Raw genomic sequence first — 27,445 nt, 5'->3', positions numbered from 1 at the left:
ATAAAACCTGGGCTGCCAAAATAATACCTTTTTCATCAGTGCATGAGTGCAATAGTCGTAAGGCAACACATTGATTAAGGAAAAAAATGCGTTAAGCTCCTCAAAAGTTGGTTAGTTGCGCTCCAACTTTTCCCACGACATTGAAACGAGGCACCTCTAACTGAGGTGGTCCATACTTAAAGACTGATGGCAAAAATAATGAATTCTTTAACAACAATTACGAAAACCCATTGAGTTCGTTTCCTTTCTCATCGGCAAGAAAACAAACTCTGTTCTAAGCTGAAAGTAATTAAGCCAGTTCGTCATTTTTTGTTTTTAGAATAAAATATATCATGGTCTGTTAAACCTCCATTCTTGCCCAGGTGCGCAATGATCGACCATGCAGGAATGACTGAACTGCTTGAATGTAATAAGTGCGCTATGATAAACAGAAAACAGATATTATTTAAGCACTGGATAAACAGGCAAGGTCATGCAGGACTTGTTTGAGAGTAAATGCGCAATTTTTTTCGAAAATCGCGTTGTTCAGTAGTAGATCACGTGACGAAGGCGGCGGTGTCGTCGCCGAAGTCGTCGCCAGGCATTGTCATGTGGGCCGCCACACAATAATTGAGACCGCGATTATTGTCCCAGAAAAATTCGCCTTTGCACCGATAGCGGATGCAAAAATTAACCTTTCGGCAGTGACGTGGAATCGGGAAATCCAAATCAAAAACATCGACGTGCTCGTTTTCCGAATGCGAAAACTTGGCTGTGAAGTGTTGAAATGTTTTCCACGAGTCAAACGTGACGCGCGCGGCGACTTCTTTGACGTAATCAAGGTTGACGACGAACACGGAGATGACGAGGTGCTCTTTGCGGATCCAGGCTAAGTTAAGGCAAACATTTTGACTCCACAGATTTCGCATAAAATTGCGGTAATTTACAGAAGGCTGGGGAAATAGAAGGAAGTAGCGGGAGATTTCCGGCGTAGGGCGCGATACCTCTTGTGACGTCATAGAGGAGAGAGATCGATGGATAGTGAAATCGGTCGAACCGTCGAATTCGCGAATCTAAAATGATTATGCGTTTTTGTCAAGTGTTTTGCGTGCTTTAGGTGTTAGAACAACGTAATTGGTTAAATTTTATAATTTTTGGACCATAACACTATAAATTACCTCCTCGAGTTTCAAACCACGATTGTCAGCAAATGAAACGCTTTTTCCACGCTTCCTGGTCAAGAAATTTTCGTCCCGACATAAAGATTCTGACAAACTCGATCGCAGGGTTTCCGATTTATTTCCAACTATTCCATCGTCTTTGTCATTTACTGATATTACATCCTCATTCACCATTTCGTGCCGTAATCCCTTTCAACTAAGTCCATTTTATGTATTGCCGAACATTCCTCCTTCAAAACAGCTTACTTAATTTCCAATAGTTTGTTGTTGTGTTTGCTTTGTTAATCAGGTTATTATTAGGGTCAAATTGCACAGACCACGTTAACTCAGCCTTTGTTTTGTCATCAATGAAACGCTGTGACGTATGAATATAAATCCACCTAACTGTGAGGTTTTTTTAGTTGAAAATCAGTTTTTAGGGTGGTGAGTAGAAACCTCGCTTAACTTAACGCTCGGCTTAATCCCCCGCTCAAGTTAAGCCACTCTGGGACTTTGTAAATCAATACAGCTGCAGAATCGCTCTTTACTAACCTGCGTAATTAAACGAACACAGATTGAATTACCCTGTTGAAAAACATAGACCTAAGTCACTATATATCCTGCCTAAAAACTTGACACATGCGAAATGTTTAAATTTAATAGTCACACCAGCTGCACTGATGAGACCTTTTAGGTCGAAACAGTGGCCATCTGTCTGCAGCTTATACACAATTCATATTATTGGCTCCACATTGTTTAAATTTAAGCTTGCCAGTTGTCTATAAAATCAAAGTCAACATATTTTTCATCAAATAGTAGTATTAAAGGTAAGTTCACATGAGCCTAAATGCACTGTTCTGTACATACGGGACTGGACTCAGGCTTTAAAACGCAAAAAATATTTTCTAAATGCGCCCCTTAAATTATTCAAAGTTTCCGATTTTACAAAGTTTTCCGATTTTACAAAGCAGAGCGGATTTGAATCGGCAAATTAAATATAGATAACTTTTGCCATAAAAAAGTTAATTTCATAGTCCTGAATTTATCAAAAAATTGTCTTCCAAAAATACCTTTGTGGAGCGTATAAAATCAAGATTTTAACGCATGGTGTTTTTATGGGTATTCTTCTAAATCTCCGTACATATGCTATCAGTTATAACAATCTTTATTGAAGATGACACAAACGCACGACAGCAGTCGAGGTGAAACCACAATAAAATAAAATAAGTGAGATCACCACAGAATGGGTGGGTTCACCTGTACCTCCACCACAACACAAGCAAACACAATTCATTATATACAGTAGCACTGGTCACAGGCACTCGCAAGGCATGTTAGAGGGCGGTCCAACAAGTTACAATAGTTTAGATGCACGGTTATTGTTTTTGAGTTAGAGCGGACGTTGTCGAAAGATTTTTAATATAAGTTAACCATTCGCACATGGAAAGCATTAACAAATACCTATATCAACGTTTAGTTAATCGGAATTGCTCTTCTGGCACTTAGTTTCTAAAGTGTTTGTTTGAAACCGACGTTTTGTCTGCCATCCGGCGAGACTTACTCCTCGCGGTTATTATCGTTTAGGTTCGTATTTTTTATTATTATAACACTGCTGTGTTCACTACAAACGCAAAAAGTCAACGGAAGCGTACTGAGTTCGACGGCAGAAAGGACAAAAAACGTCCAGCAATTCGCGATATAACTAATAATCCGTATTTTATGAAGAAATAAGCACACATGGAGGCGCAAACTAGCGTGCTTGTTTGTTGCTTAATGCTAATAAGAAAAATCAAAAAACGTTTTTTCAAAAAATGAACACGGTTGGTGACCCTGATGGTTATTGGGGCTACGCGTGCAATATTGTGCAAAAACATCTGACGAGGCAAAGCTTTTTGAACTCATGTCATTATATTCGTATCATGTTTATAGTCGACTTTAAATATGTACCATATTAAAAATAATTTTTGACTATGCTATCGATGAAAGGTCAGCCTGGTAACATTTAAAAAAAATCAAGCTGCTTCTACTTTGTAAAAGTGACGAGCTAACTACGTCCAAAGTTTTGTCAACTACAATCCCTTCGATTGTGTACGTAGTTGTGTCATCCGAAGTTTATGTGGAGAAAGTTGCTAATGTGGCGTTTTTGCAATAAAATAAAATTATCATTTTTTGTGTATGGGAAATAATCTTGTAATTCAGATATTTTTTTGTGCGCTGCTGATCATCAATTGTGCGTGGACACTATTGTCATCTGTTTGTGAGTAATATATTTTTGGTGTTGGCAATTGCAATTTTGCTAAAAAAGTCCACTGTTGTTTTTGTTTAGATGATGACGTCATGTTTTTTTAATATTTTTGACTGAAATACAGAACCTATTTTTCAAATTTCTTTAGAGCAATTGGCCAAACCAACGTATTACAAGTGTGTAATGTGGACACGTCGTTGTGTTTCGGAAACAACAAGGGCTCAACTTTGGAGTAAAGTAATTAACAAGCATTACACTCATGCTCAGCCAAAACTGCTGAGACAATTGCCTTTAAGCAAGTTGTTTTCAAGCAAAGCTGCCGTACAAATGTTACCCAGCCATGCCTCTGGTGAAAGTTCTAACCCTGTGTCAAGTGTGACCTTGAACTCACCCCAGTTTCAAAGCCTTTTTACTGAGGGTTTTAAAATTTTGCAAGAACTCTTTGAGACAAACAACTATGAATTGCGTCTCTGTGGTGGAGTTGTTCGTGATCTGCTGATGAACAAACAACCCCATGATCTGGACTTGGCAACTGTTGCAACTCCAGAACAAATGCTTGAAATGTTCGAAAAAAAAGGAATTCGAATAATATCAACCAATGGAATAGGGCATGGAACTGTTACCTGTCGCATTGCGGAAGAAAACTTTGAAGTGACCACTTTACGAATTGACAAGACCACTGATGGCAGACACGCTGAAGTGGTTTTCACTCATGATTGGTATCTTGATGCCTCTCGTCGTGACTTGACCTTCAACTCAATGTTTTTAACCTTGGAGGGAAAGTTGATTGATTATTTTGATGGAAAATCCGATTTGGAAAAGAGGAGAGTTCGATTTGTAGGAGAAGCTGATGAACGGATCAAAGAAGACTTTTTGAGGATTATGCGATATTTTCGTTTTTTTGCTAGAGTTGCAACAGAGACCACAGTACATGACAAAGCAACCTTACTGACAATTTCCGAAAATTCAACTGGTATGTTGAAAATTTCCGGAGAAAGAATTTGGACGGAGTTGAAGTTGATTTTGAATGGAAGGCTTGTTGCTGAAACCTTAAAAATGATGCAGGAATGTGGATTGTTTCCTTTGTTATGCTTACCAAATAACTATGATGTTCAACAATTAGAAAGGGTATGTAGCTTCATGAAAAAAACAAACATGCAGTACATTTCTCCAATAGCTGCAATCGTCAACACCACGGATGAAATTGAAATGTTTAGTAACAGGATGAAATTGTCAAATTCTGAGTATTATGTATTGTTATTCATTGTGCTACACAAGTGCAACCTGCCTACAGGTGGCGATCGGTTTAAAGCCTACATTGATTTAATGATTACTGAGCCAAATCAAAGTCCACAAATTACATACGTTCGTGAACTTATGAAGTTTGCTGGTGACATTGAGGCATTGGATTACTTTACTCACATAATACCTCCCAAATTCCCCCTGTCTGGTGGTGTAGTTGCTTCACATGGAAATCTGAAGGGAAAGCAAGTCTCAATCGCAGTCTGGATTTTGTTTCAAAAATGGAAAACCAGTGGTTACACCCTGACTAAAAATGAGCTTCTGGCTAGCTTTGACAATTCAACAGACTGGAATGAGTTACGAAAACTCTATCCTAAAAAAACCATTACCTTTCCACCAAAACGAAGGAGAAAATAAGATGATTATTTAATTTTAATGTTTTATTGTCAACTAAACGTTGCAGCATGTCACTTAAACTACGTCAAGTCCCAAAATATATTAACATCGTTTGAAAAGTAAATAAATGGAATATCCGATGCTATCCTAATATTTATACTATTTTGCATGCAAGGTTATTATGGTAGCATGCCAACAATTGTTTTGATTTAAAGGTTAGGTTTTCAAATAGGACCAAAATGTCTGCCGGTTGGAAAAATCTGAAATACCGACAGGATATGCCGCCACCTGGTGGTTATGGTAGCATTCCGTATAAGCGCAACCTTCCCGTGCGCGGCCCCTCCGGTTATGTGTTGCTTGGATTGGCGGCAGCATATACAATCTCTGCATCGTACTTGCACAAGCGACAACGCAAACTGTTCATCAAAGAGCAAGAGGAGAGTCTTCTAGCAGAGAAGTTGCTTGTTCCTCTCATGGATGCAGAGAAAGATCGTCATCAACTTCAGATTCTCAAGGAGACAATTGAATCTGAAGCCCTAAATATTGTGGGCACTGGTTTTTGCCCAGAGCACAAAGCTGGCGACCGCGCAGTGAACCAAAATACAAAGAGATTTGTTTTTCCAAAATTTCAGTGGTCAGATACTTTTATGCACTCTGTGTACTTCTACTACCAGATGGCAACTGTACCAAAATGTGGACCTTAAACTCATTTCTTTAGTGTTTTTCACAATTTCAATAAACTCTTGCATGCTTTATTTTCAAACCAAAACATAAAACATTTTGAAAAAAGTATAATGTATCATTATGTCTTCTGTTTTATTCTGAGACATAATTTGTATGAAATAAGATCGGCATATATTTGTGTGTGTGTTAGGTGTGGTAGAAAAAAATATAAATGGAGATTCTCGCCTCAGTGTTAATTTGTTCAGTTTTGTTTTGGTTTATTTTTGTGCGACGATATGGACGTGGACCAAAAAGTTTCGTCAATCGCAAGAAAGATTGTTATGATGACAAAAGTTACACAAAGAAAAATATCCCTGTGAGTTTTTTTTGCTTTGTAATTTCCAACATAAATTTTGTTGTGAAATTATGCTTAAATCACACTTTAAAACCTTATTGTAGAAATATAGCCAGGTGTTTCCAAAATACATTTAAAATATACAAAGAAATTTAAAATATATATACTATTATGATGTTATCTTTTTTTTGTTTTTAAACATTTATCAGTAATACAATTTGAAACATTTTTTTACTAGATTAAACCTGCAAGAGGTTTCTTATTGAAGATTGCAATCAAGTTGACAAGTTCAGTAAGTTACTTCCCTAGCAGATAACTAGTGGGGTAAAAAGATAACGAATTACATTATTGCATTAAAATGTGTCTAAGTTTAGATAGGATGTTTAAATTGATAATTGTATACAATTTTATACAAAGGAACACTAACAAACGAATTTACCTATAATTCTGATGACAAATAGATTGAAATGATTAATTTATTTTCGGCTTATATGGGCCTGTCTGTTTGTTCTCAGTATTTTGTTAATGTTAAAATATTCTTTTGTTTTAAGTAATTGTTTATTGCTTTTAGTTCTTCGGCCACTTTTGGTTGGTGAAATTTTTGGATGAAAGAGCGGAATTTTTCTCTTTTCGCTCAACTCACTTTGAAGAAATGCCCACCTTTTACCCGACCGCTTACATGCAGCCCAAACACGACCAAAAAATTCCCCCTTTTAATGACCAAGATATTGAAAAGCTTATCAGCAACAATCAAACATCTAGTAAGTTCCTGTTTCACATTATTTGATCAAAACACAAAGTATTGTTTTTTGGAATCGTTATAATTATCTGAAAAATGCCATAGCTGCGATTGCCAAGTAAGTGGGGACCTGTCCAGTGGCGTGATCCAATCATGGTTTTGCATGAAACATTACTGCGTTGTTCAACAAAATGTAATCTTATTGAAGAGACCTTTAAGTTTGTGTCAATTGGAGAGATTGTCTCCCTGTACAAAGATGGTTCATTGACTCCAAATGAGATGGCAGAAAGGTCCCTTAATGCTTTGAAACAGCTTAAAAAGTACAACATTGTGATCGACTTTGATGCTGAAAGTGTCAAGGAGGTAACTTTTTTCAATGTATTTTATTCTGATTTTTGACATTTTTAATCAAAATCAGGGGTGTCCTGAGTGTGTCCTGCAGGACAAATGTGGCTCGCTTTGGCATTTTATGTGACCCGTAACTGTAAATTGTGTTGAATTAGGCATTTTTAAATGAAACAAATATTCTTAAAAAAATGTTAGTATGGAAAACAAAACGATTGTTGTTTAGTCGAGTTGTTGTGTATTAAATTTTTTGCCTAAAAACTACAAAGAAAAAAAGTCTGGCCCGGACATCTGTATATACCTGAATAATATTGACCCTCATTGAAAAAAAACCCTGATCTTGATGGTACTTAATGCCTTTAGTCACACCAATATCACCCCACAGTTCTAATTAAACTGATGAACTTTTGTGTTTCATATCTCTTTGTGCGTATATTTTGCAGATGGCCAAAGCTTCAACAGAAAGATACAAAAACAAGTCAACTTTGTCTCCTATTGATGGGATTCTTGTTATTGTGAAAGACGAATATCCTGCGGTAGGTTTTCATTTTTGTTCGTGCTTTTCATATTCAAAAAACTGAATTTTTCTGAGTTTATCTTATCGGTGTGCATTGATTAATAATTTCACTGTGTTATTTATGCAGAAAGGTTTGACTTGTAGTAGTGGAACAACTTTTCTTTCACACAACAGCTGCAAAGAAGATTGCAGCGTGGTTGCTAAGTTACGCAAGCTTGGTGCTGTTATTTTCGCTGTAGCGAACATGCACGAGTTCGGCCTTGGAACGAATGGAAACAATACAAATAAGTAAACAAATAAAAAAAAACAGTTTCAATCATAATATTCTCTTTTGTTTAACTGTGTGGTAACTACTAACAGTTTTTTGATTTTATACAAACAACACATAGTGGTAATTTTAAAGAATGCTGATCACAATTTCAGTCCATATAATAGACATCATATGTTGACAGAATTAAATTGATGAAAAATTATCATCAAATTTAAGTGTTTTTATTTAAAAAAAATGTTTTTGCATTTAAATAATCAAAATTTTTTTATTTTTTTTGCAGAGGTTATGGACGATGTCACAACCCATACAGTGAAAAACATTTCACTGGAGGGAGCTCTTCAGGCTCTGCTGCTGCTGTTTCGTGCGGCCTTGTTTCCGTGGCGCTAGGTTTGAATTTTTGCTAATGTTTTTGATTTTTCTCTCCTTAATGTTCTCTTTTTTCTATTTCTGCTCAACATTGTTAACCACATTGTTAGTGAACTACAACATAAATGTGTCTCGCTCTTCCCAACATTAACTTTCTTGTTGACTGCTTTGATGAAATGTAACAATTTTTGTTGTGTTTAATGAGAACTAGTGGCTAATTATCTGGAATATTTGTCCATATTGTTGTTTTTTTATTTAGCTTGTTCGATTTAAATAAGTGATACTGCTGTGCCTACAAGCATGTGTGAAATTTATCAAACAAATTACATCAAAAAAATCTGTTACTAAATCTTTGTTGGCCATAAAGTTATCAGGTGATTCTGATGATACAAACTTTCATTTGTCAGATGAAATGTAACATAAATGCCTTCCCACTTTTCCTAATATATATTTTCTTGTAGCTGTTTTCACTTGGAATCTAAACCTTTGATCCCAAAAACCTAGGTTCCGATGGTGGTGGTTCTGTAAGAATTCCAGCTTCTTATTGTGGAGTTTTTGGATTAAAACCAACTTATGGCAGAATTTCAGCTGGTGGAATGCACGGTCACGCAAATACTGTCTCTCACTGTGGTTAGTGAAATCTTTCAGTTGTAATGTTTTCATCTTTGCTTCAATTTTTGATTTCTGAATAGTTTCAATATAATTAATGGGTTGCAGAAAGTGGACACTGCTTTAGTCACCAGCTACACTGATGAGATCGGATTGGTTGAAACGGTGTCCACTACTGTCTACATCTTAATGACCATAATTAATTTCAATTGCTTTTCTAAGAATAAAATGGTTTCTACAATTGTGAAGGAGTGGCCAAAGCTGAAGCATAAACAAAACATTAAAAGGGGCTCTAATTCTATAAACCTTTTCTCAAAACTGAAAAAGCAAAATCTATTAGTAGACCACAAAACAAATAAACAATTGGTCTTAGACACAGAGTTGGGCCCGGAACTTTATCATGTGTTATTTTAATAAAGTTAAAATATATTTATCAAAACACCACTGTTCCTTACACTACAAACTGACTACAAGGGCAAGACACTCTAGGTCAAGAACACAATAGAAAAAAGTGGAATCACTGCCACATGACATTATATGTTAAAATGACTCAATAGTTTTACAAATAAAACATTTAAACTTCTCCTAAAATGTGTTTAAATTTTTTTCGTAAGGTCCAATTTGTGGGAATGTGAGAGATACTGCAGCCATCTTCTCCCTACTTGCTGGTGCCGACCCTAAATACCCCCAGGGTTCAACCCAACCCCCTGTTCTTCTGCCTACATTTGCAGACGATCTCACTGGATTAAAAATTGGGATTGATCGTCGTTACTTTGAGGTGATAGTTTTGCTCACATTTTTAGTCTTTTTCAAATAAAACATGAATTTGAAGCTTGAATAACATGTTGGTTTTGTTGATGCTTAAGCAGGCTTATATCGAATTTATTCATATATAAAAATTGTGTTTTAAAAACCCAAAAAATAAAGTTGTACATTTCATACAAGCTGTTTAATCTTAAGTTAACGGAATCCTTGATGACTTTACAACTTCAAATTTAAAAAAAGTTTACCATGTTTTTCTATGCATTTTCTTTTATATTTATGTCGATTCAAGTAATATCAATGTTGTGTGTTCAGCATTGCAAACCTGACGTACTCGAAAGTTGCAACAGAGCTTTTCAACACTTGAAGCACTCTGGAGCTGAAATAGTTGAGTTTGAAATTGCGGAATTGGATCAATGCATCATTGGTCACAGAATAGCCATTCTTTCGGAGATGACAACGTCCGGAAACAAATATTACAACAATCACTATGAACAATGGGTGAGAATTGATGGGTTTTTTGAATTGCAAAAATAGTGTTCAAATCCTTCTGTTTGCTGGTGTTGAATGGTCAAAATTTCCAGAAATGGGCTTGCAGGCTTTGCAGCCAAGCTGGATCAGCCATTTTTTCCAGCTCCCGGTGAGATTTGAACTCACGACCCTGGGCTAATCAGGCTCGAACAACGTACTACAGAAGCTTAGCGGTTTCACGTGGTATATTGTGGCCAAAGTACACTGTGGTGTGCAAGCAAATGACTTGTCAGGCAACCTTCACATCCTCCAGAAACATATATTTAATTGTCTGTATTAAATACCTGTTTCAATTGTTGATTCAATTGATGAAAAGTGTTAAATTTGTATCAAAATCCAAGAGTTTTTTACATGGAAGACTACTTAATAATCATCCAAATTGCAGGGGATTACCCAAATTTGACACTTCATATTACATCAAGTCATTGCAATAATCTTGTTTGAAACTGTACCCTTTTTGTGGCCTATTTACAAAAAAAATTGCCGTTCTGTTTGAGTTTCACATGACACCGTTATTTAACGACTATTTCAGACACTTCCAAACAGGCTCCTGTTCAACATGGCCCAACATATAACTGCATTCGATTACATACAAGCTAACAAGCAGCGTACAAGAAACATTTCCATAATGAAAGAGGTTTTTAGTCAAGTTGATGTTTTTGTCACCCCAACAGCTGCTCATGCAGCACCTGAGATTCACCCTGGAGATTTAAAATATGGAGCTGCAAATGGAAATCAAGATACCATGAATATGAGGTACAACAGCTAAATACACACTTAATAACTCAGCTTGTTTTGCACATATTGTTTTTTTCTGTTCAAATTCATTTATAAAGCACGATTTAGATGCGTTGGTCTTCATGTTAAAAGAAATAATTAAATACAATACAACTCATTATATCATATTTAACCAAAATCATGTATCGCAAAACTTAATAATTTACTACCAACAACTCATCTATTTTTAATTTGATCAACGATAATTTTAGGTTTTCAGGTCTAGGAAACTTCACAGGAATTCCAGGTCTTTCAATTCCTGTTGGTTACAACCAATCAGGTTTACCCATCGGACTACAGGTAAAACCCCTCATATATCATAAAACATAACGGTCATCGGATTGAGCCCACCTTCAAATTGATAAATAATGATATTTCAGATAATGTCATCCTGGTGGAGGGAAGACCTCATCTTTCAAGTAGCTGAATATGTAGAACGAAAAATTACTTTAAAGCCACCACCTCTTACCATTAACATGCTGAGTAAATAGAAATCAAAATTGGTCGGTGGTCTTCAATTTTCTGTTAATTGATCAAAATTGTTGTTTTGAAGTGTTGTTAGTTTTCCATTAACCCTCAAAACTGTAGGTTTTACAATTAAGCTGGTTAAGCCAAAGTAATCCTGTTTTCAAGGCTTTCTGCAATAGTGCATCTGGCAATTGTTCCGCTTGTTTCCCAACGACCGTTGCTTGGTTCTAATGAGTTGCAAAGGGACCTAAAATTCTTCAAAGATAAAAAAAAAATATTGCTTCTCAATGGGACTGTACAGAGCAAGGTCTTCTCGGGAAGATCTTGTGAACTAGAGGAGAGAATACACAGACCTTTGTGCGATAATTAACAAAACCGTTTATAGAAACATAAGGACCAAGTGGACACAATTCATATATTGGTGCAATTCTTGGTGGTTTTATTCAGGGACGTTGTCTTAAATGAACCAACGCTGACCTGTTAATCTTCATATTTCGTGTAACGTTGGTGCTGCGGCGTGTGTTTCATTGTAGCGGTGAACAATTCTACGTCTTTATCGACCAATCACCGTGCTTTTGATTTTCTGATGCTTGCGATGCCTAAATACTAACCGTTAAGTGCTCTTCATCTGTTCTTTTCACATATAAGGTGATTATTATTGTTGTAATTGCTTGTAATATTAGAGATTTTTTCATGCAAATATTTTTGGCGTCTATTGAGGTCGTTGCGTTGTTTAACAAAGGTCCGTTGTTTCGCCATAAAGGTACGTGTGATTTTTTCGATTCAGTATTTTTTCCAGTGTTAAACAAATCGAGTTTGTGAAACCATTGTAATTTTCACATTTTCGATATTGAATATTCCAAAGAATAATCTTTCTATGCACGAGGGCATTTTTGATCAAGCAATTATTTTGAATACACAATACATGAAATTGAGCAACTGTGTTGTGTAGTGAGCAGTCTCTGAACAATCCATGTATTGTTAAACCAAGGCTTTTCTGCCACAGACCACATATCAGTATTTCTATCAAAAAAAGTTTTGCTCTTTTGGCTCTGTCATAAATAAAGGCACGTAACAAAGCAAACCGGTGACGCATGGGGTTAAATGAACAGGAACGCATGTGCTGTTGCCAGAGCGATTTTCAGCGTGTTTGTTGCAGTTTAAGTGCATAATTATTTGCCCTTTTCAGTCAGCTAGCCATCAACGATCCACGATTGCCGTTTTTTTCTCATTTATCATCAAAATATTTTCGGTAATTTTATATCCCTCGCCGCTTGTTTGGCCGCATGGGAAATGATCATGGTAGGACCTATGGGTTGGTGGGGGGTTGGGGTCGAGCGAAAACGTTCGATTGTTCCGGTTCGTCGCGTTTGTTGAGGTTTCTGAAAATAAAATAACTGTACCCTGCTGCCTTGGATCAGCAAAAGTGAGAAATAAATGTTGTCCCGTTGTTTTGATTGAAATAACTCACAGCAGCTTGCACAGTAAGTTGTTGTTGAATGTCGGAGAAGGTCATCAGTTCCTCCCCGCGATTCTCCCCAAATCTTAATCTCGGCCCTGAAATGTTAGTCACGTGACGAAACACGAGTAAACTTTAACGTAACCAGTCCAGGCAATTAATAGCTTCGTTTGTTGGTGAATTTGAAACTTACATGAGAAACACACGAAGTTTGAACAATCACGTGTGCGAAAATTAACGCCAGGAAATATTTTTTCGTTGATAGTTTTAAATAATATTAAGTTTTCTTTTCGAAACTGAAATTATTTCTGCGTAGATTTTAGTAGATTTTGTTAGGCGTTTATAAATAAGATTGGAATAAAAATTTCCGACACAAAACAATTCAATGTAAATTCAGAACTAATTAGGTTAGAACTAAAATTAGAGCTCACTCAGTTTTCAAATTCATTTGGAATTATCGAAATTTAGCTGTAATTCGACGATCCAGGGAATACTTGTCCAAGTTTGCTATGAAATTATTTATTGAAAACCAATTTTCACACTTACTTGGATCTTGGTAAGATTGCGTCAGCGGAATTGGAATCGGTCCTGCGCCAATTGAACCGATCCGGTTCAAACCAGTTGCTGCAATCGTTTGCGGAACATCTCTCTGCACTCCAGCTAAAAAAATTCCGGGAAAACAAGTACAATTTCGACGAAAAATATTTCACACTCCGATGCATCTGAAATTGCCGACATTTGCATGTGGGATCTGCCTTAAGATAGTTTTCAATTGGCGATATTGATGGAGCGGATAAGAAGGAAAATTAACAGTTTGTGAGTCACGATGCCCTCTGTCAGCCTCTCATGTGTTCAATTCAATTCTAATATCGCTGTGACTTCTCGTTACCCTCGTACTATCGAACCACTAGCGACACGTGTTTTGTACAAATTGTAAAGGTTCCGATTAGGATCGCAGCTAGAAGTCGGATTACCGGATATTTCTTCTACTTACTACTCTTCACGATCATTCCCAACCCACGGAGTTCCGGTTTTAATTTCGCTCGTCGAACGCGCGCCAACTGGAAGTCACGTGGTCTACCTCCTCCCCGGCCGCCTGTATGTCACGCGACACAAGTTTACTATTTGACAGCACGAGCTTTCGCGAGCGACTCGTTTCCTTAAACAAAGTAACGTCGTACCTCCGTCAGTCGTGGAAGGTTTCGTTTGCTGTTGGGATTTTTTTTGAGCCGCAGTTGCCGCGTGTCCAAAAAGTGAGAGCGGTTGTTGTGGTTCCTCGGGTGCAGTTTGAGCGTGGAAAACCCTTGTGGGCCTTCTGCCAACCGCTGTCCAAGTGCCGACTTGTCGTCCGGCGTGTTGGTGGGCTTCACATGTGTTAACAGGTCAAATAACGTCACTCATTCATTTCACGACAAGATTCATGTACACTAATAACGATTTGTTCATAAGTTTAACCTACAACGCAGTAACATTTCATGCAATGACATGATTGGAAGGATCGCCCCACTGCCCAGGTCCTTGCTTGGCGATCACAGCTATCGTATTGCGATAGGTTTACTGACTTGTTTAACCTAGATATGAAAAGTCATGCTCCCGGTGAGGTTTGAACCCTCGTTCCTCGCAATTCTTTCCACTATTTAAATTTTATCAAAAGACGCGGGAAATTTACCCAGATTCGCTCCTTCGCCCATTTCCTGAACTTGAGCTGTTGAAATGTGTCGCGGAAGCTGATTGGTTGGACCCCTTTCCGCGCGAGTGACCCTTGCCATGTAACGCACCGATGATTCGACCTTATTTTGCATGTTACGCACGGCTGATCCCGGATCGCCCACAACTTTCTTAATTTCAAGCCGTGAATCGTCTTGAATCGATGTGTGGATATCGCTGTACTCCGCGTGCTTAATACAATGACGTAATCTTTTGAGATGCTATGACATTCTTGTCTTTTACGTCTCTTATTGCGAAACAATAACGACAGCGTTTGTGATATATTGCTGATGTAAATTTCAAGACGTTGACCGGACAGGTACCACAAAGTGGAATCTAGTGTGCCTGCTAGTGTAAAAGCTAGCACAGTGCCACTGCAACAGCTGGACTGATGAGACCTCACAGGTCGAAACAGTGCGTGTACACACCCTGTCTGCAGCTTACTAAATTTCAAGACATGTTGAACTGCGTGCAAATAAGTGCGATTGAATATATTTTTTACCACGGTCTTACTTTTTTTAGCCATTTTAAGGTTGTGATAACAGAAGATGTGTTAATTTTCTACAAATACCAACTTGTTTTGCGACTTCATTGATGTAAACGTTCATAACTTCATTAATATTCGTCTTCATCGATTCTTCCACCACCTTCAACTTGCAACGAATCTAAACAAAATGTTTATTTGCGGTTTTCCTCTTTCTTTTGAAATCCAGACAGATCACAAACAAAATAAAAATGGCCTGAAAAGATATTTTTGAGCTAATTTTTGGTGGCTCTGCTTGCAGACTTAAGTTTGTGTTGTAACTTTTAGCCATCAGGATGTCACCAGTCGCATAATAGGATTTCATGCACTCTTGTTGTGTCTTTAAATTCTTGTTTGTTTTGTAATATTAATTAGAATATTACCCGAAATTAGTAGTAATCGAAAACTACCCGAAACCAAAAGTAATCGAATATTATCCGGAACCAAAAGTAACTGAATACTACCTGAAACCAATAGTTACCGAATACTACTCAAAACCAGAAGAATCTGAATACTACCCGAAATCAGAAGTAAACGAATACTTTCTAACCTAACCAAAACCTACTTGTTCCGTCAAACTCATGTCCTTCCATTCCTGGCTGTGTTCGGAACACGGCAAACTTGTTTGTGAAGGAATTCCACCCTTCGATTTGTTCTGATCGAACACAATAAAGTTAATCTCAACAGTATTTTTTAACAGGAGTTCTGAGAATAAGAGTATTAGGTGCCATTTTTTTGTTCAAAATCCAGTTTGTTTTTCAGTTTAAAATTTTCCTAAATATTCCCACCCTATTTTATTTTATCAAAATCTCCTGACAGCTCCACGGCCACCAATGACTTTGTCGCGAAAACATTCAACAACTTCTGTAACAAATCCTGAGTCGTTTGTTTCACAAGGTTTTCAATTGTTAGATAAATTTGGCCTGTGTTTGTTGGCATCATCAGTATTTCTTAAATCAATTATACCAAGCTACCCCTGTTAAGCAAGCGCTTTTTGTACATAATAACTGAATCTTCCGCAATTGTGATTCAGATTCTCACACATTTAATACTAGAAGTTATTTTTGAAAGGCCTCATGCTTATCTTTAGACCAAGTTTTTAACAGGAAGACAAAACGTATTAAAATCCCTTGCTTTGAATGCGAACAAATAACTCGTTTCCGCCGGGATTTGAACCAACACCCTCCAACCTTTTCCAGTTGCTTTTGAACGTTGAGTGGGAGGTTCTTTTTAATCTCTTCGTTCGCTTCGTTCATCATCCCCGTCTGACAACCAATCACAGCTTGCGCTTTGTTCACAAATCCCGTCACACTCTTCATCATATTTTCCATCTATTATGACGTCATAAACTTGTTAATGCTTAAAGCAACAAGAAAAAAAAAGTTTGAATTTTTGTGCGCTTGTATTCTTGGATAAGTTTCGTTTATGCGATTTATTCGTGAGTTATTTTTTAAACAAATACTTTAAATATTTCATTGGACCAACTTTTGTCACAGTGGGTCGTGGGTGCCAAACATGAAAGGTTCCATGAGATACTATCTGATTTTTGAGACCTTTGAATATGTCTGCTTAGCCTTTGAGCAATAAACACATCAGAACAAAGCTCAAAAGATGACAATTTTGATGAAAAACGTTTATGTGTATTTGACGTTCTGGGAGTCCCATGTTAACTTGCAGGGTTTCGCAGACAAAATAAGTTTGAGAAACACTGTATTGCATGGGTTATAAATAAATCAAGCTTTGTGAATCGACATTTTGTCATGTTCGAAACCAATACTTTTTTAGTGTAGAATACCCCGTATTATTACCTCACTATGCATTGTGTTGATGCTCGCCAGGTTACTTTCCTCCAATAACAGGGGGTCCTTCCCCCCTAACATTTCGCCCGCAAGCTCCCGAATGCTGGTGGTCACCTGACCAGAAATGACGTCAAGGTGTTCATCAAGTGATTTACAACGAAAAACTACGTTTAACTTTCATTTAGAGCAAGAGGAGAATTTTAGCAAAAGGTAGTTAGAGTTAAATGGGTTTCGGATGCAATAATAAACTTATCACATGAAAAGTAGTGTTATTGTTCGTGAGTTCCAATCACATATTTCATACCCTGCATGATATGAGTTCATCTCTTGCCTCCTGAAGTTCGTGAATCTGTGGCAATGAAAAGTGAAAAAAAAATTCGTTAGGCAGAACTTGATCAACAAGCTACAGAGTCAGTGAAAGTTACAGCGACAAAATAGCTCTTTCTTCCCTAAAAGATATCGATTGTGAACGCAAAGCTTCATAAGGTTAAGGAATTTGACATTACATGTGTCTGTTATGTGGAATTGGCGAATTAACACAACTGTAGGTCGGTGTTCAATTTTAACCCCGTTCTACCTTTTGTTTTTCTGCGGCGTCGTTGACGTCATCTTCCTCTTCTTGGGGCGAACCCTGGATGAATTAGAACACGAGACAGTCAAAGCATTCTGTATATTGTGACGTCACAATCATAGTTCTTCAGATTAAGGTGGAAAATTGAAACAAAACTAATAATGCACGCTATAATAATGCGCGTTCTACAATAGGGTTTTCGAAACTTGTTGTTCCGCGGCCCCCGTTTGTAAATTTGGCCTCGCGTTTTCTTACGTTACTTCAATTTTTCCGACCAAGCGCGGAGGTATTGGAAAACAAATAATATTTGACGGAAGAACAAAGTATTTCAAACGCGAAAGCTTACGAAACTATAAATTTGATTTTTTTGTCCTATCGCCAATGACCCAGTTTGAAACAACCTATTGTTAAAAGCTCGCGCGCTTTGATATGTTTTTCTTTTGTCCATAAATTTTACACTTTCATGTTACAACCCAGTTTGTTGCTGACCAGGCAGAATTCAACTCAAAAACTCCTTAGGCTTTCTATGAAATTCGACGTTCCGGTCCAACGAAAGGAAAATGCGCGAACGTGCACCAAGTGGAATCCGTATTGACCGAAACGTAGCAAACAGGGCCATAACGTAATCATTGAGCTGCAGACTGTAGTACGCACTGTTCAAGCAATATTGCGTCCCACGGTGGTGCCTATTTGGGTACCCAAGGCTCGACGTTGATCAAAACGCACGACAATATGGAAATTTATGCGCCTGCTAGTGTAAAACATAGTCCAGTGGCCGCAATCACCAGTTGCACTGATGAGGCTTTTCACGTCGAAACAGTGTGTACACCTATCTGCACCTCAATAACATTACTTAAATTTTGTAATTTAAAAATTCAGAGACAGATCCATAGAGATACAGTGTTAAAAATAATATAAAATCCAAAAAGCTTGTTCAAATATTCTGTAAAAAGTACCCACAGAAAATATACGGATATAATCTTGCTGACAAACAACCCCTTGTTCCAATTCCCGAATATCGTCCATTTCAAGATCCTTCAGCACTTTCGCCGATTCGATCCACTTCGGTCCCAATTGCTGACTCATCTCTTGGGCGACTTGATACAAATTCCTCCTTTCTTTTGCTGAGTCACGATAAAAACAAAACGTATTTTGACTAAATTTTGAATTATAATTTTTTTGTAAAGTACAACATGAAATCCTGGAAATCGATTTCGGGAATTATGAACATTTCCGTTCCTCAGTTGCAACGATCTCTACCCATTGTTATTGACCACATGTATGGAGATTAATTGTATTTAAATAAGACAATCCCGGAAACATATTTTCCCATATGTTGTTAAATATCAAATGAGATTTGGTTTGTTATCTTCTCTATCACTGATAATGAACACGTTGGTGTTTGAAACGTCTGGTTCGGCATTGGTATAGCCAACTAGCTTGGACTTTCCTTTTTAAACTAGTTAAGGCCTGTTTTTTTTTGCACCTAAGACTTGATTTTTATACAAATTGAGTATCAGGAATATTCAAGCAACTGCAGCAGTAGCGCATTCAGACAACTGGAATCAGCCTGTTTACTAAGTGGTACCGACAAATCTGTCCTGTCTTGTCAGCTATCAAAAATAAATCGCATCGTCCATCACCCTTTGTGGGTTATTTTAGATTTTTGATCTTAGACTTCGGGTTAAATTGTTCGAATGTTCTAGAATGTTCATAGGATCGACCCTATATGTTATCTAACCAGAATAATGCTGGAAATACAAGTTTAACCAAACACTACTAATACTTTATGATGATGTTATATTACCTGTCTTATATTGCATCGTGGGTACTGATTTTGTTTGTGTTTCTTGTGACGTCATTTGGACAGCAGGAGTGACGTCATCTTGGGTCTCGCCTGATTCGGTTTGTGTGTTTTGATCAAAAAATGCCCTCTGCGAAAAAGAGGGATATCCTGATATAGTACATTAAACACAATCAAGTTAGTAAAGCTCCTAGTTTCAGGCAAATAGGATTTAAACTTGTTCAAGTTCACTCACCTTGTACTTGGTTTCCACTTTTGTGATTGTCAAGTGAGTTTCTGATTCCTGGAACAATAACATTGAAAATTCATTATCACGTCATATTTTGGATGCGGACAATGCACCCAGTTTCGATCCTGTCAGCTAAACAGCCAAACAAGACTTCCACTTTGAGGCTTTACCTATAGTTCGATTAAAGGCGACTATATAGCCACCTTAAAACGGAAGCTATTTGGCTGACAAAATCGTAGTAAACCACACAGTTCTTTATTGGCTCTCTATACGTTATATTTATGGTGACAATGGGGCAGTCCGAAATTATGATGGGAGCCAAACGTTTGTGGTTTTAAACACCGCCCCAGTGCTCCATAGTAAATTACTTTAACACAGAAAAATTCCGGTATAAGTTTAACCAGCAACCATAAAACAGAACTAATTTTTCTGGGTCGCAAAAAATTTAGCAACAACGACACACGTTTGTCAAGTTTCATGTGCCCAAAAGTGCATAAATTTCAATAAACACCGTTTGCAAAGAAACAAAAGATATTTCGTTTCTTTGCTATCGTAACGTTTGCATTTCGTGCAAATGTTATGATCTTATAAGTCGCATTAAAAATATAGTTACGAGCATCTTTTTGCATCAAAACTCGCAGATCGCGTCGAAACAATTAAGTTAAACCAACACCAAAAGAACCTTTTTCGTTCGCTCCTGGAGGATCTGTTTCTCCTTTTCGAGCGAAGCGATCCTGGACCTGAGAACTTCCAGCTCCTCCCGGGTCCCTCCCGCCGTGCTGGGGGTGGGCGGGGGAACCCCCCGGTTGCTGATACTCACCTCAACGGGGTTCAAATTGTGGTTGCTCGGTCTGCGAAAAAAAAGTTCCTCAGTCGGGAGCAAAACTCTGTCATCTGGAAATAATCGTCTTAGGTGTTTCTCCACAAACGAATGTTAACCTTCCCTTAAAACGTGGAAACTCCAATAGGAACGAATCACCTCATATTCAGGTTTCGTTTAATGCAGGAACTCCAAATTATAATTTATTTTGCTTTCTTTTTGTCAACAGAAAAAATCAACTTCTCATTTTCTGCGTGTTTTTTAGAGTTGTAAATATTTGCTGACTGAGATTTCAAGATGAAATGGAAAAAATAGCACAGTTCGTTTTCTTGAAGTTAAAATATTTTTTCCACAGCAAGTAGTGTTGATTTTTCATCGGTGAAAACTCATGGTGGCACAATTAAGGCGATTTTGGTTGCAAGAGAAGTAGAGAGCAATGCATGCACCAGACAAACAACCTTTTTTATCACCACCGTATTTAAGTCATGACAAATCCTTGGGGTGCGATTACTCCAGTCGCCCCCTCCCGAACCCCTGGCACGTGGGTTCACAACATTAAGTTGCGTCAAAAGAAATAAATTCTCAACTCGGGTGTGATGGGAACTGGTAACAGTGTTCATATCTAAACGTGTTTGAATCCACTTTCTTACGGAGTTTACCCGTTGACGTCATTGATTGTCAAACAGTCGTAAAACACTCGACCCGCTACAAATAATCGGTTTCGTTTTCGGTACATCCCCTTTTTTGAAACAACTTTTCTCACGGAGTTTCTCTTTTCCCGTTTGAACTTTTCGAAGGTTCTCTTTCCACTGGTCGGTAGAGAGCTTCGGTCGGGTTGAGGTGGAAGGAACTGTTCTTCCTCAATGCGCTCTTCAGTTGTTGGATGTGACGATGTTGCTCTTCGATCTGCTCATCCTTCTCCTTCAACGTCCACGTGACCACCTCCAACTTCTGCTTGATGACGTTAATCTGTTGCGTGGATTTTTGTCGAAAAATAAAATGAGAAATTCAACGAAAAAATGCGCACAGCACACTTTTGGAAAGTTATTGGGATTTAATTTCCGTAACTTAATAATCTGTTCTTCTGGCAAAGATAAAACGTAACTTTATTCACCGACGTTTCGCCTGTTATTCAACAAGGCTTCCTCTTTGCCAGAAGAACAGATTATTAAGTTACAAATATGCCTGGCAGCAACAAAAACATTATATTCAATTTCTGTGTTGTTGTTAAAAAAAATTACGATTTATTTGCACAAAAGTTGGTTTCATAAATTGTAATTAATTTCTCCCCGTATGGTTTATTGTAAATCTTGTTATTTCCTTGTAAATATCCATCGTATTTTGAAACTAATTAATTTACATAAATACCCTATCCGCAATGCAAACACATAGGATCCACGCAGGCAAACAAACTCATCTTTTCTACCTGCTCTGCGTCTTTACTTTTATTTTCTTTTTCACTTTTCGACGCTTTTTTCTTTTTATCCGATTCCGTCGATTGTTTTTTTATTTTTTCGATTTCCTGAACAAAAGTAAAAAATAAAATAAAATTCATTCAATATTCCATAAAAATCCCATGACGTCGTCTTGTCATAAGTAGCTATTTCTGTTCCCAACATGCAAAAAAAGTTTGTTAAAACTGTTTAACCTGATGAAGTCTCGCCACATGGCAGACGAAACGTCGTATACAGTACGTTTATGCCAGAAGAGCAGTACATTTTTAACTGTTCAACCTCCTTTGCTTCCACGTGCTTTGATATAATACAGCTCTATTTCTGACTAAAAGGTAAAAGTAAACTTTGCTTGAACCCACGAGGGCCCGATTTGTGCAAAGCGTTTTATTCGCACACCGATTGGAGTCGCTTGGTTTGTTTTCTCTCCACTAAAACTTCATCCTTTGTGAGAAAATGATCGTTCTGAAGCTTCTCGTAGTCGTTGTACCATTGCTTCACCAGCTAAATAAAAAACACCTTTGAATTATTTTTTTTCTTATTTGCACGCAAAGTTACAAAGTACATGAAACATAAAATGTCATGGGCACCGATAAAACCATAAAGTTTATCGAGTCAGGCGCCCATGTAAAGATGATTTCCTCACGGAGAATCACCGTCTGTCGTTGGATCGCAGCCAGTCGCACTGGGAGGTGATAGTTTGCGACAAGTTGCATGTGACTGAAGGTGGCTACCCGGCCGTGCTGGCCAAAGGAAAAACGAATTGCTAATTTTCAACAATATTAACTAAATGAATTGTGTATAAACTGCAGACAGATGGCCACTGTTTCGACCTAAAAGGTCTCATCAGTGCAGCTGGTGCAGCTGGTTGGTCAGCAAAGTCGTCTGATAGTCACACCATCAACACTGACGGGACCTTTTAGGTCGAAACAGTGGCCATCTGTCTGCAGCTTATACACAATTCATATTATTGGCTCCACTTTGCTTATTAACTGAATGGTTCAATGAGTTTTTGTTCGTAGTGATATATAATAATACGTCTGATTAACCCTGGATCTCAATGTCTTAAAATGTAAGTGATCTATACGGTATACCGCTATAGCTGAGATGAAATAAAGGTAGTTATTAAAGAGCTGATCCTATAGCTTGCCATGGGGTGACGTCATACACGTGTAATATTATACAAGTAATCCCTAATGCTGATATAAATAACCAGGAGTTCTTTCAAAAGATGGTCTAGAAATCACCAAATGTCACAACGAAATATGGTTTGAAACAGAGAGCAGATAATTCAAACACGTTTGTCGCAAAAACATGAAAGAATGTTTTTTAATCTTGGTATTAAATGCAAAAGTTTCCAGTTAACATCTTCAAGGTCAAACCGCAAATAACCTCAGTAAAACGGGACAAATTTTGCTAACCAGTTTTTGCTGGTTCACTCTCTTCTCCAAGTATTCAATATCCCGATCTTTCTCCTCCATCTGCGCCAAGATTTTTTTCAAATTATCCTCAAAATGATGAGATTCTGCCATGCCCTCCATACGGGTTCGATTCAACAAGTCGTAAATCTCGTTGGCGGCGTTTTTCAGGTACGTGAATTCCTGCTTTTTTCCCGAATCTGCTGTTAAAGCCGTCGGAATACAAAACGCTTATTATTACAAAACTATCGAAAACATCATTCTAAGGCTGGGTTGACGCACGTTTTCGGCTTCACTTATGAAATTAACAATTATATTGTTAGTTCGGGACGGTGTGTAAAGAAACACAAGTAATAGGTCAATTTTTTAACTAAATTCGCGTCGGAACGCAAAAAATTAAAACGCTCATGGCTTTTCAATTGAAACGTTCTCATTAATATTTAATAGAGGAATTCGAAGCAATTAAATAACATCTTTCGAATTATGCAATAAATATTTTAAACAATTTTAACTATTTGACTGAACTTTGACGTTTTTGTTTTTTCATTTGATAGCAATCAATTCTGCAGCTCAACATAATAAATATTATTGCTAAAACGTAAAAGCTACAGTTTCGTAAACGCAGAAGCAGTGTTTGTCTCGCTAATGTAGCTGTTACTTGGGGATGTCATCCATCATATTGCCCGGTGTGCTAAACGTCGTGAGTTCAAACCCCACCGGGAGCTTGATTTTTCACTACGGTTTATCAAAAAATAGTGACTAATGTGGCCACAAAACTGTTTCCCTTTCAGGGGAGAAATCCTAAGATTATCGGCGCTATTTCGTTGCCAGATATCATCAATAACATTTCCAAGTGCAAACACACTGTCAGGACTTTTTAATATGTTTACATTAGAACGGAAAGGTTCATTTTATTTCTCAGGGAAAACAGTATTGGGTTAAAATCCCTCCGCATCACCTTTTTCCTGTGTTATTTGAAACCGAAATCGAATTTGAATTTCTTGGACAAGAAAATCCAGCGTAATTTTTTCGGGTTTTTTCGCGACAAAAATAACGAACCCTTGCTGTGCCTTCGTCGAAACTCAGAATCGAGAACATCTTGGTTAAGTTGACGCTGCAAATTCTTCCGCTGCCTCTCAAGGTGAACGGTGTCGCCTCCGTGTGACTTAAGTTGTTTGATTTTATCCTCCAAGCCAGCAACCTTTTTCATGTTCAACTCCACTTGAGTTATGTAACCACTGAAAGCACAGTATTGAAGTTTTAAAGTTTTAAACTGTACAAAAAGCCGAACCAGTTCATGTGGCATTTGCAGCTTAAATTTTTCAAAGTCATCATACACAGAACATACATAAAGTGAACTGATCTGACCTTGGCAATAATTGCAGGGTCTGCTATGCGCAAATGTCTACTACACATAGAAATCTTATTATAACGATTACTCACGTGACCATATCCGAGTCAGCGATTGGCGAATCGCTTCTTGGCTCATCGTCTTCCTGTTGAAGCACAACTTTAACAAGCAGATGGTCGCTGTTTTTATGCACAGGATTTAGTTCTTTTGTATAAGAAACATAAGCCGAAAATGCATCGGACTTTGTAAGCTTATTTAATAAATCTTAAATCTTTTGTAATATCTCATCACTTTAAGACAAACTGATTATTTCGCAACTTTTTATCAACATGGGTTGTGCGAGGGCGACTCAAAGTGTCAGAATAGAACTTCAAGCAAACAGAGACAGGTAAGGCGCATATTTAAATCTGAAATCATTGTTACACGTATCGAATCTAATACTATTCAAATCTATAACACAACAACATTTCAAGTGAAAAACTATGGTCGATTCTTAAATAATAAATGCTGAAAAATTAATCAGCAGTTTTTCGGGAATTGTGACGTTTCTGCGTAATTTGTTGTGTAATACGAGTTAAACAATACTGACAAGGTCGTCGAAGTGATCTTCATCCATCCAAGTTTGCAACGATTCCAGCAACTCTCGTTTCCTGTCCCCGGTTCTGCTCGCGTTCAAATATCTCATGTCGTCCTTGAGCTGCAGCGACATCTTGCGGAACTTCTCCAACAGTATTGAGACGTTGATTCGCAACTTGCAAAAAACAAACAATTATTGTTTCAATCGGCAGGAACCTATATTTGGTAATAAAAGTTATTTCAACGAGGTCACTGATTTTGGTCATTGAAAATATGTGGGCAAATGCTTTGAAACTGACTGTGATATTACGAATCAGTGCTTCTTAACCTGATTATCTTCACCACAACAAAAGAAAAGGGGGGGTAGTTGGAATCTTTAAGAATTTAGAGGATGTGTAGGGTCAAAGTTCAAAAATGTAATTGTTCCATTGGTAAAATAAAAAAGCTCTACTGGCAAACCGCTGATTTTGTCCATTTTGTGGCTCAATTTTTACCAAAACAATTTCCGAATAAGGAGGGCAAGGGGCCATGACCCCTCCCAAATTTTGTGGCTCAAATTCTATTAAATATTACCCCCCCCCCCCCCCACACACACACCACAACCAGTTGTTCGCTGTTTCGCGGTTCGTTCGAAATCTTTTACTCTGTTATCACTTATACCAAAAACATATTCTGCCTCCACCAAAACTTCGGCTGGCAATACAGTCTACGCCATGAGTTAAGCCGTATGTGTTCACCTTGCTATTACAAGTTAACTTTGCGTTTGAATTGAGTTGTGTCTTACATAGGGTGGGACTTTACATAAAAATACATCACCAATATCACAACACATGCTTTCTACCATGTCGTCTTCGATGTTAAACAGATTTTCTTCGATGTCTTTGATCAAGTAATTGGCTTCTGCTGCGTCCTCGATCGGAACAGTTTCGTAATCTTTTACTGCCTATGACATCACAATCAAATATTTGTTGAACCGAAACTGGAAAAGGGCACATCTGCAACTGGGATCACCTAGTTTTTTTTTGAAGCCAAAACAATCAAAAAATATTTTTTTACAGTGAAGTAATGCTATTTTGAGTGCACATTAAGTTTATAATTATGAACAAAATCGACTATCTAGATTCTGGAATAAGATAGAAACACTGATTGCAGCGTTTGTGGCGGTCGCTCTTTGATTTGTCAGTATTGGTTGCCTCAAAATCATCATAAAATTATCATGGGTGCTGTGAGCCAAGTAAGGTTGGGAACCACTATAAACTATTCCCTTCCTGTATATACGAGATAACAAAAGAAGTAATGAACGCATTGGAACCTTGTTAACTCTATCTTGAATTTCTTTAACTTTGTTCAGTCTGTTTGTAACAATGGAGCTGCGTCTGTATTTCTGGACAGATTTTGGCATATCCAGAGGAATTGCCCCAGCAGCAACATGCGACAAACCGGCGAATTCCAATGGATTGAATTGGCGACTTGCTCTTGAACTTCTTCTCATTATCAAATGTTCCGCAGCCATGATAGAACCTCTTCTGTCTTTCGCTTGTGCCAAATTAGACGGCGCCAACATTTTTAGGGACTTCTTTTTTTCTGCGTTTTTGTCTGTTATTGATATTTTTTTTCGTTCTGTTCTTTCTTTAGTTTTCTTTGCTTTTCCTTCCTTTGCCTTTCCTTCCTTTGCCTTTCCTTCCTTTGCCTTATCATCTCCACTCAAACCAAATCGCCACATTTTGAAGATGGTGGCAGGTAACTTTAAACGTGTAGAACGTAAAACGTGCACACTTGGAACAATTTTGTACATGCAACAAAACAACACAAATTCGATTGTTACAAAACAATAAAAACCGTAAACGTATCACAGACAATTTTTTTATTAAAACGGGTTTTCAAGCAAACTTGTACTAGTAAAAGGTTTTATTGAAGATGTATTCAATTAAGCAACTAAACACCGCTGAGAAAAGTATACATACTATTTCTATGCAATAAACTGGGCGTCGTCGCTCTTACGTTCTTGGCACGTGACGTAACGTAGTGGCCTGACGCAAAACACGTGATTTGACGCAAGTGACGTTAATGTTTTTTCCACCCACACATACGGAAAACATGCTTGGCATTGGACCGACTTGAAGTCCTGAACAGCGCGCGTTGCGCCAGCAGTGTTTAAAGTAGAAAGACTAATTCCGTTGTAATATAATACACTTGTAATAAATTAAAACAAAGCCTTGTAGATTTTGTTACGTATGAAAGCAGTATAGTTTTATTTTTCATGATGAATAATCATTTTAGCAGTACTTTGAGTACAAGTAGATTAAAAAAGC

The 27,445-nt window shown here is 37.6% G+C and overlaps 5 protein-coding genes across 5 annotated transcripts; 3 read left to right on the top strand and 2 right to left on the bottom strand.

The window, feature by feature from the left end:
• Positions 1 to 480: 480 nt before the first annotated feature.
• On the bottom strand, positions 481 to 1,377 carry LOC145909035 (protein phosphatase 1 regulatory subunit 3B-like). The gene is made up of 2 exons (XM_082996356.1): positions 1,158 to 1,377; positions 481 to 1,052 (listed from the first exon to the last, which is right to left on the bottom strand). Exons 1-2 carry the CDS (start codon positions 1,332 to 1,334, stop codon positions 537 to 539), a joined length of 693 nt encoding a protein of 230 aa, XP_082852482.1. The 5' UTR covers positions 1,335 to 1,377; the 3' UTR covers positions 481 to 536.
• A 1,941-nt stretch (positions 1,378 to 3,318) lies between these two features.
• LOC145908334 (CCA tRNA nucleotidyltransferase 1, mitochondrial-like) lies at positions 3,319 to 5,043 on the top strand. The gene has a single exon (XM_082995590.1). The coding sequence runs from the start codon at positions 3,568 to 3,570 to the stop codon at positions 5,041 to 5,043; it is 1,476 nt and encodes a 491-aa protein (XP_082851716.1). The 5' UTR covers positions 3,319 to 3,567.
• Positions 5,044 to 5,061: 18 nt separating this feature from the next.
• On the top strand, positions 5,062 to 12,354 carry LOC145908332 (uncharacterized). The gene is made up of 15 exons (XM_082995589.1): positions 5,062 to 5,092; positions 5,937 to 6,061; positions 6,279 to 6,332; positions 6,612 to 6,801; positions 6,988 to 7,142; positions 7,568 to 7,660; positions 7,769 to 7,929; positions 8,193 to 8,299; positions 8,783 to 8,908; positions 9,502 to 9,665; positions 9,965 to 10,150; positions 10,713 to 10,936; positions 11,170 to 11,257; positions 11,338 to 11,440; positions 11,591 to 12,354. The coding sequence occupies exons 1-15, from the start codon at positions 5,062 to 5,064 to the stop codon at positions 11,602 to 11,604; spliced, it is 1,821 nt and encodes a 606-aa protein (XP_082851715.1). The 3' UTR covers positions 11,605 to 12,354.
• Positions 5,222 to 5,896, top strand: LOC145908335 (NADH dehydrogenase [ubiquinone] 1 alpha subcomplex subunit 13-like). The gene has a single exon (XM_082995591.1). It carries the CDS (start codon positions 5,262 to 5,264, stop codon positions 5,724 to 5,726), a length of 465 nt encoding a protein of 154 aa, XP_082851717.1. The 5' UTR covers positions 5,222 to 5,261; the 3' UTR covers positions 5,727 to 5,896.
• Positions 12,355 to 12,663: 309 nt separating the features above from the next.
• Positions 12,664 to 26,856, bottom strand: LOC145909703 (uncharacterized). Its single transcript, XM_082997058.1, has 25 exons — positions 26,446 to 26,856; positions 25,975 to 26,076; positions 25,147 to 25,308; positions 24,650 to 24,702; positions 24,266 to 24,444; positions 23,210 to 23,409; positions 22,188 to 22,292; positions 21,764 to 21,859; positions 21,101 to 21,306; positions 20,200 to 20,368; positions 19,524 to 19,571; positions 19,292 to 19,418; positions 18,445 to 18,608; positions 17,491 to 17,544; positions 17,218 to 17,262; positions 16,923 to 17,027; positions 16,305 to 16,445; positions 15,680 to 15,769; positions 15,167 to 15,256; positions 14,554 to 14,782; positions 14,066 to 14,248; positions 13,879 to 13,980; positions 13,431 to 13,544; positions 12,897 to 12,982; positions 12,664 to 12,807 (listed from the first exon to the last, which is right to left on the bottom strand). The coding sequence occupies exons 1-25, from the start codon at positions 26,854 to 26,856 to the stop codon at positions 12,664 to 12,666; spliced, it is 3,405 nt and encodes a 1,134-aa protein (XP_082853184.1).
• Positions 26,857 to 27,445: the final 589 nt, after the last annotated feature.

The sequence above is a fragment of the Ascidia mentula genome, chromosome 7 (assembly GCF_947561715.1).
Source record: "Ascidia mentula chromosome 7, kaAscMent1.1, whole genome shotgun sequence".
NCBI lineage: Eukaryota > Metazoa > Chordata > Ascidiacea > Phlebobranchia > Ascidiidae > Ascidia > Ascidia mentula.
The sequence above is the reverse complement of the archived record's forward strand: the minus strand, read 5'-3'. Positions and strand labels throughout refer to the sequence as shown.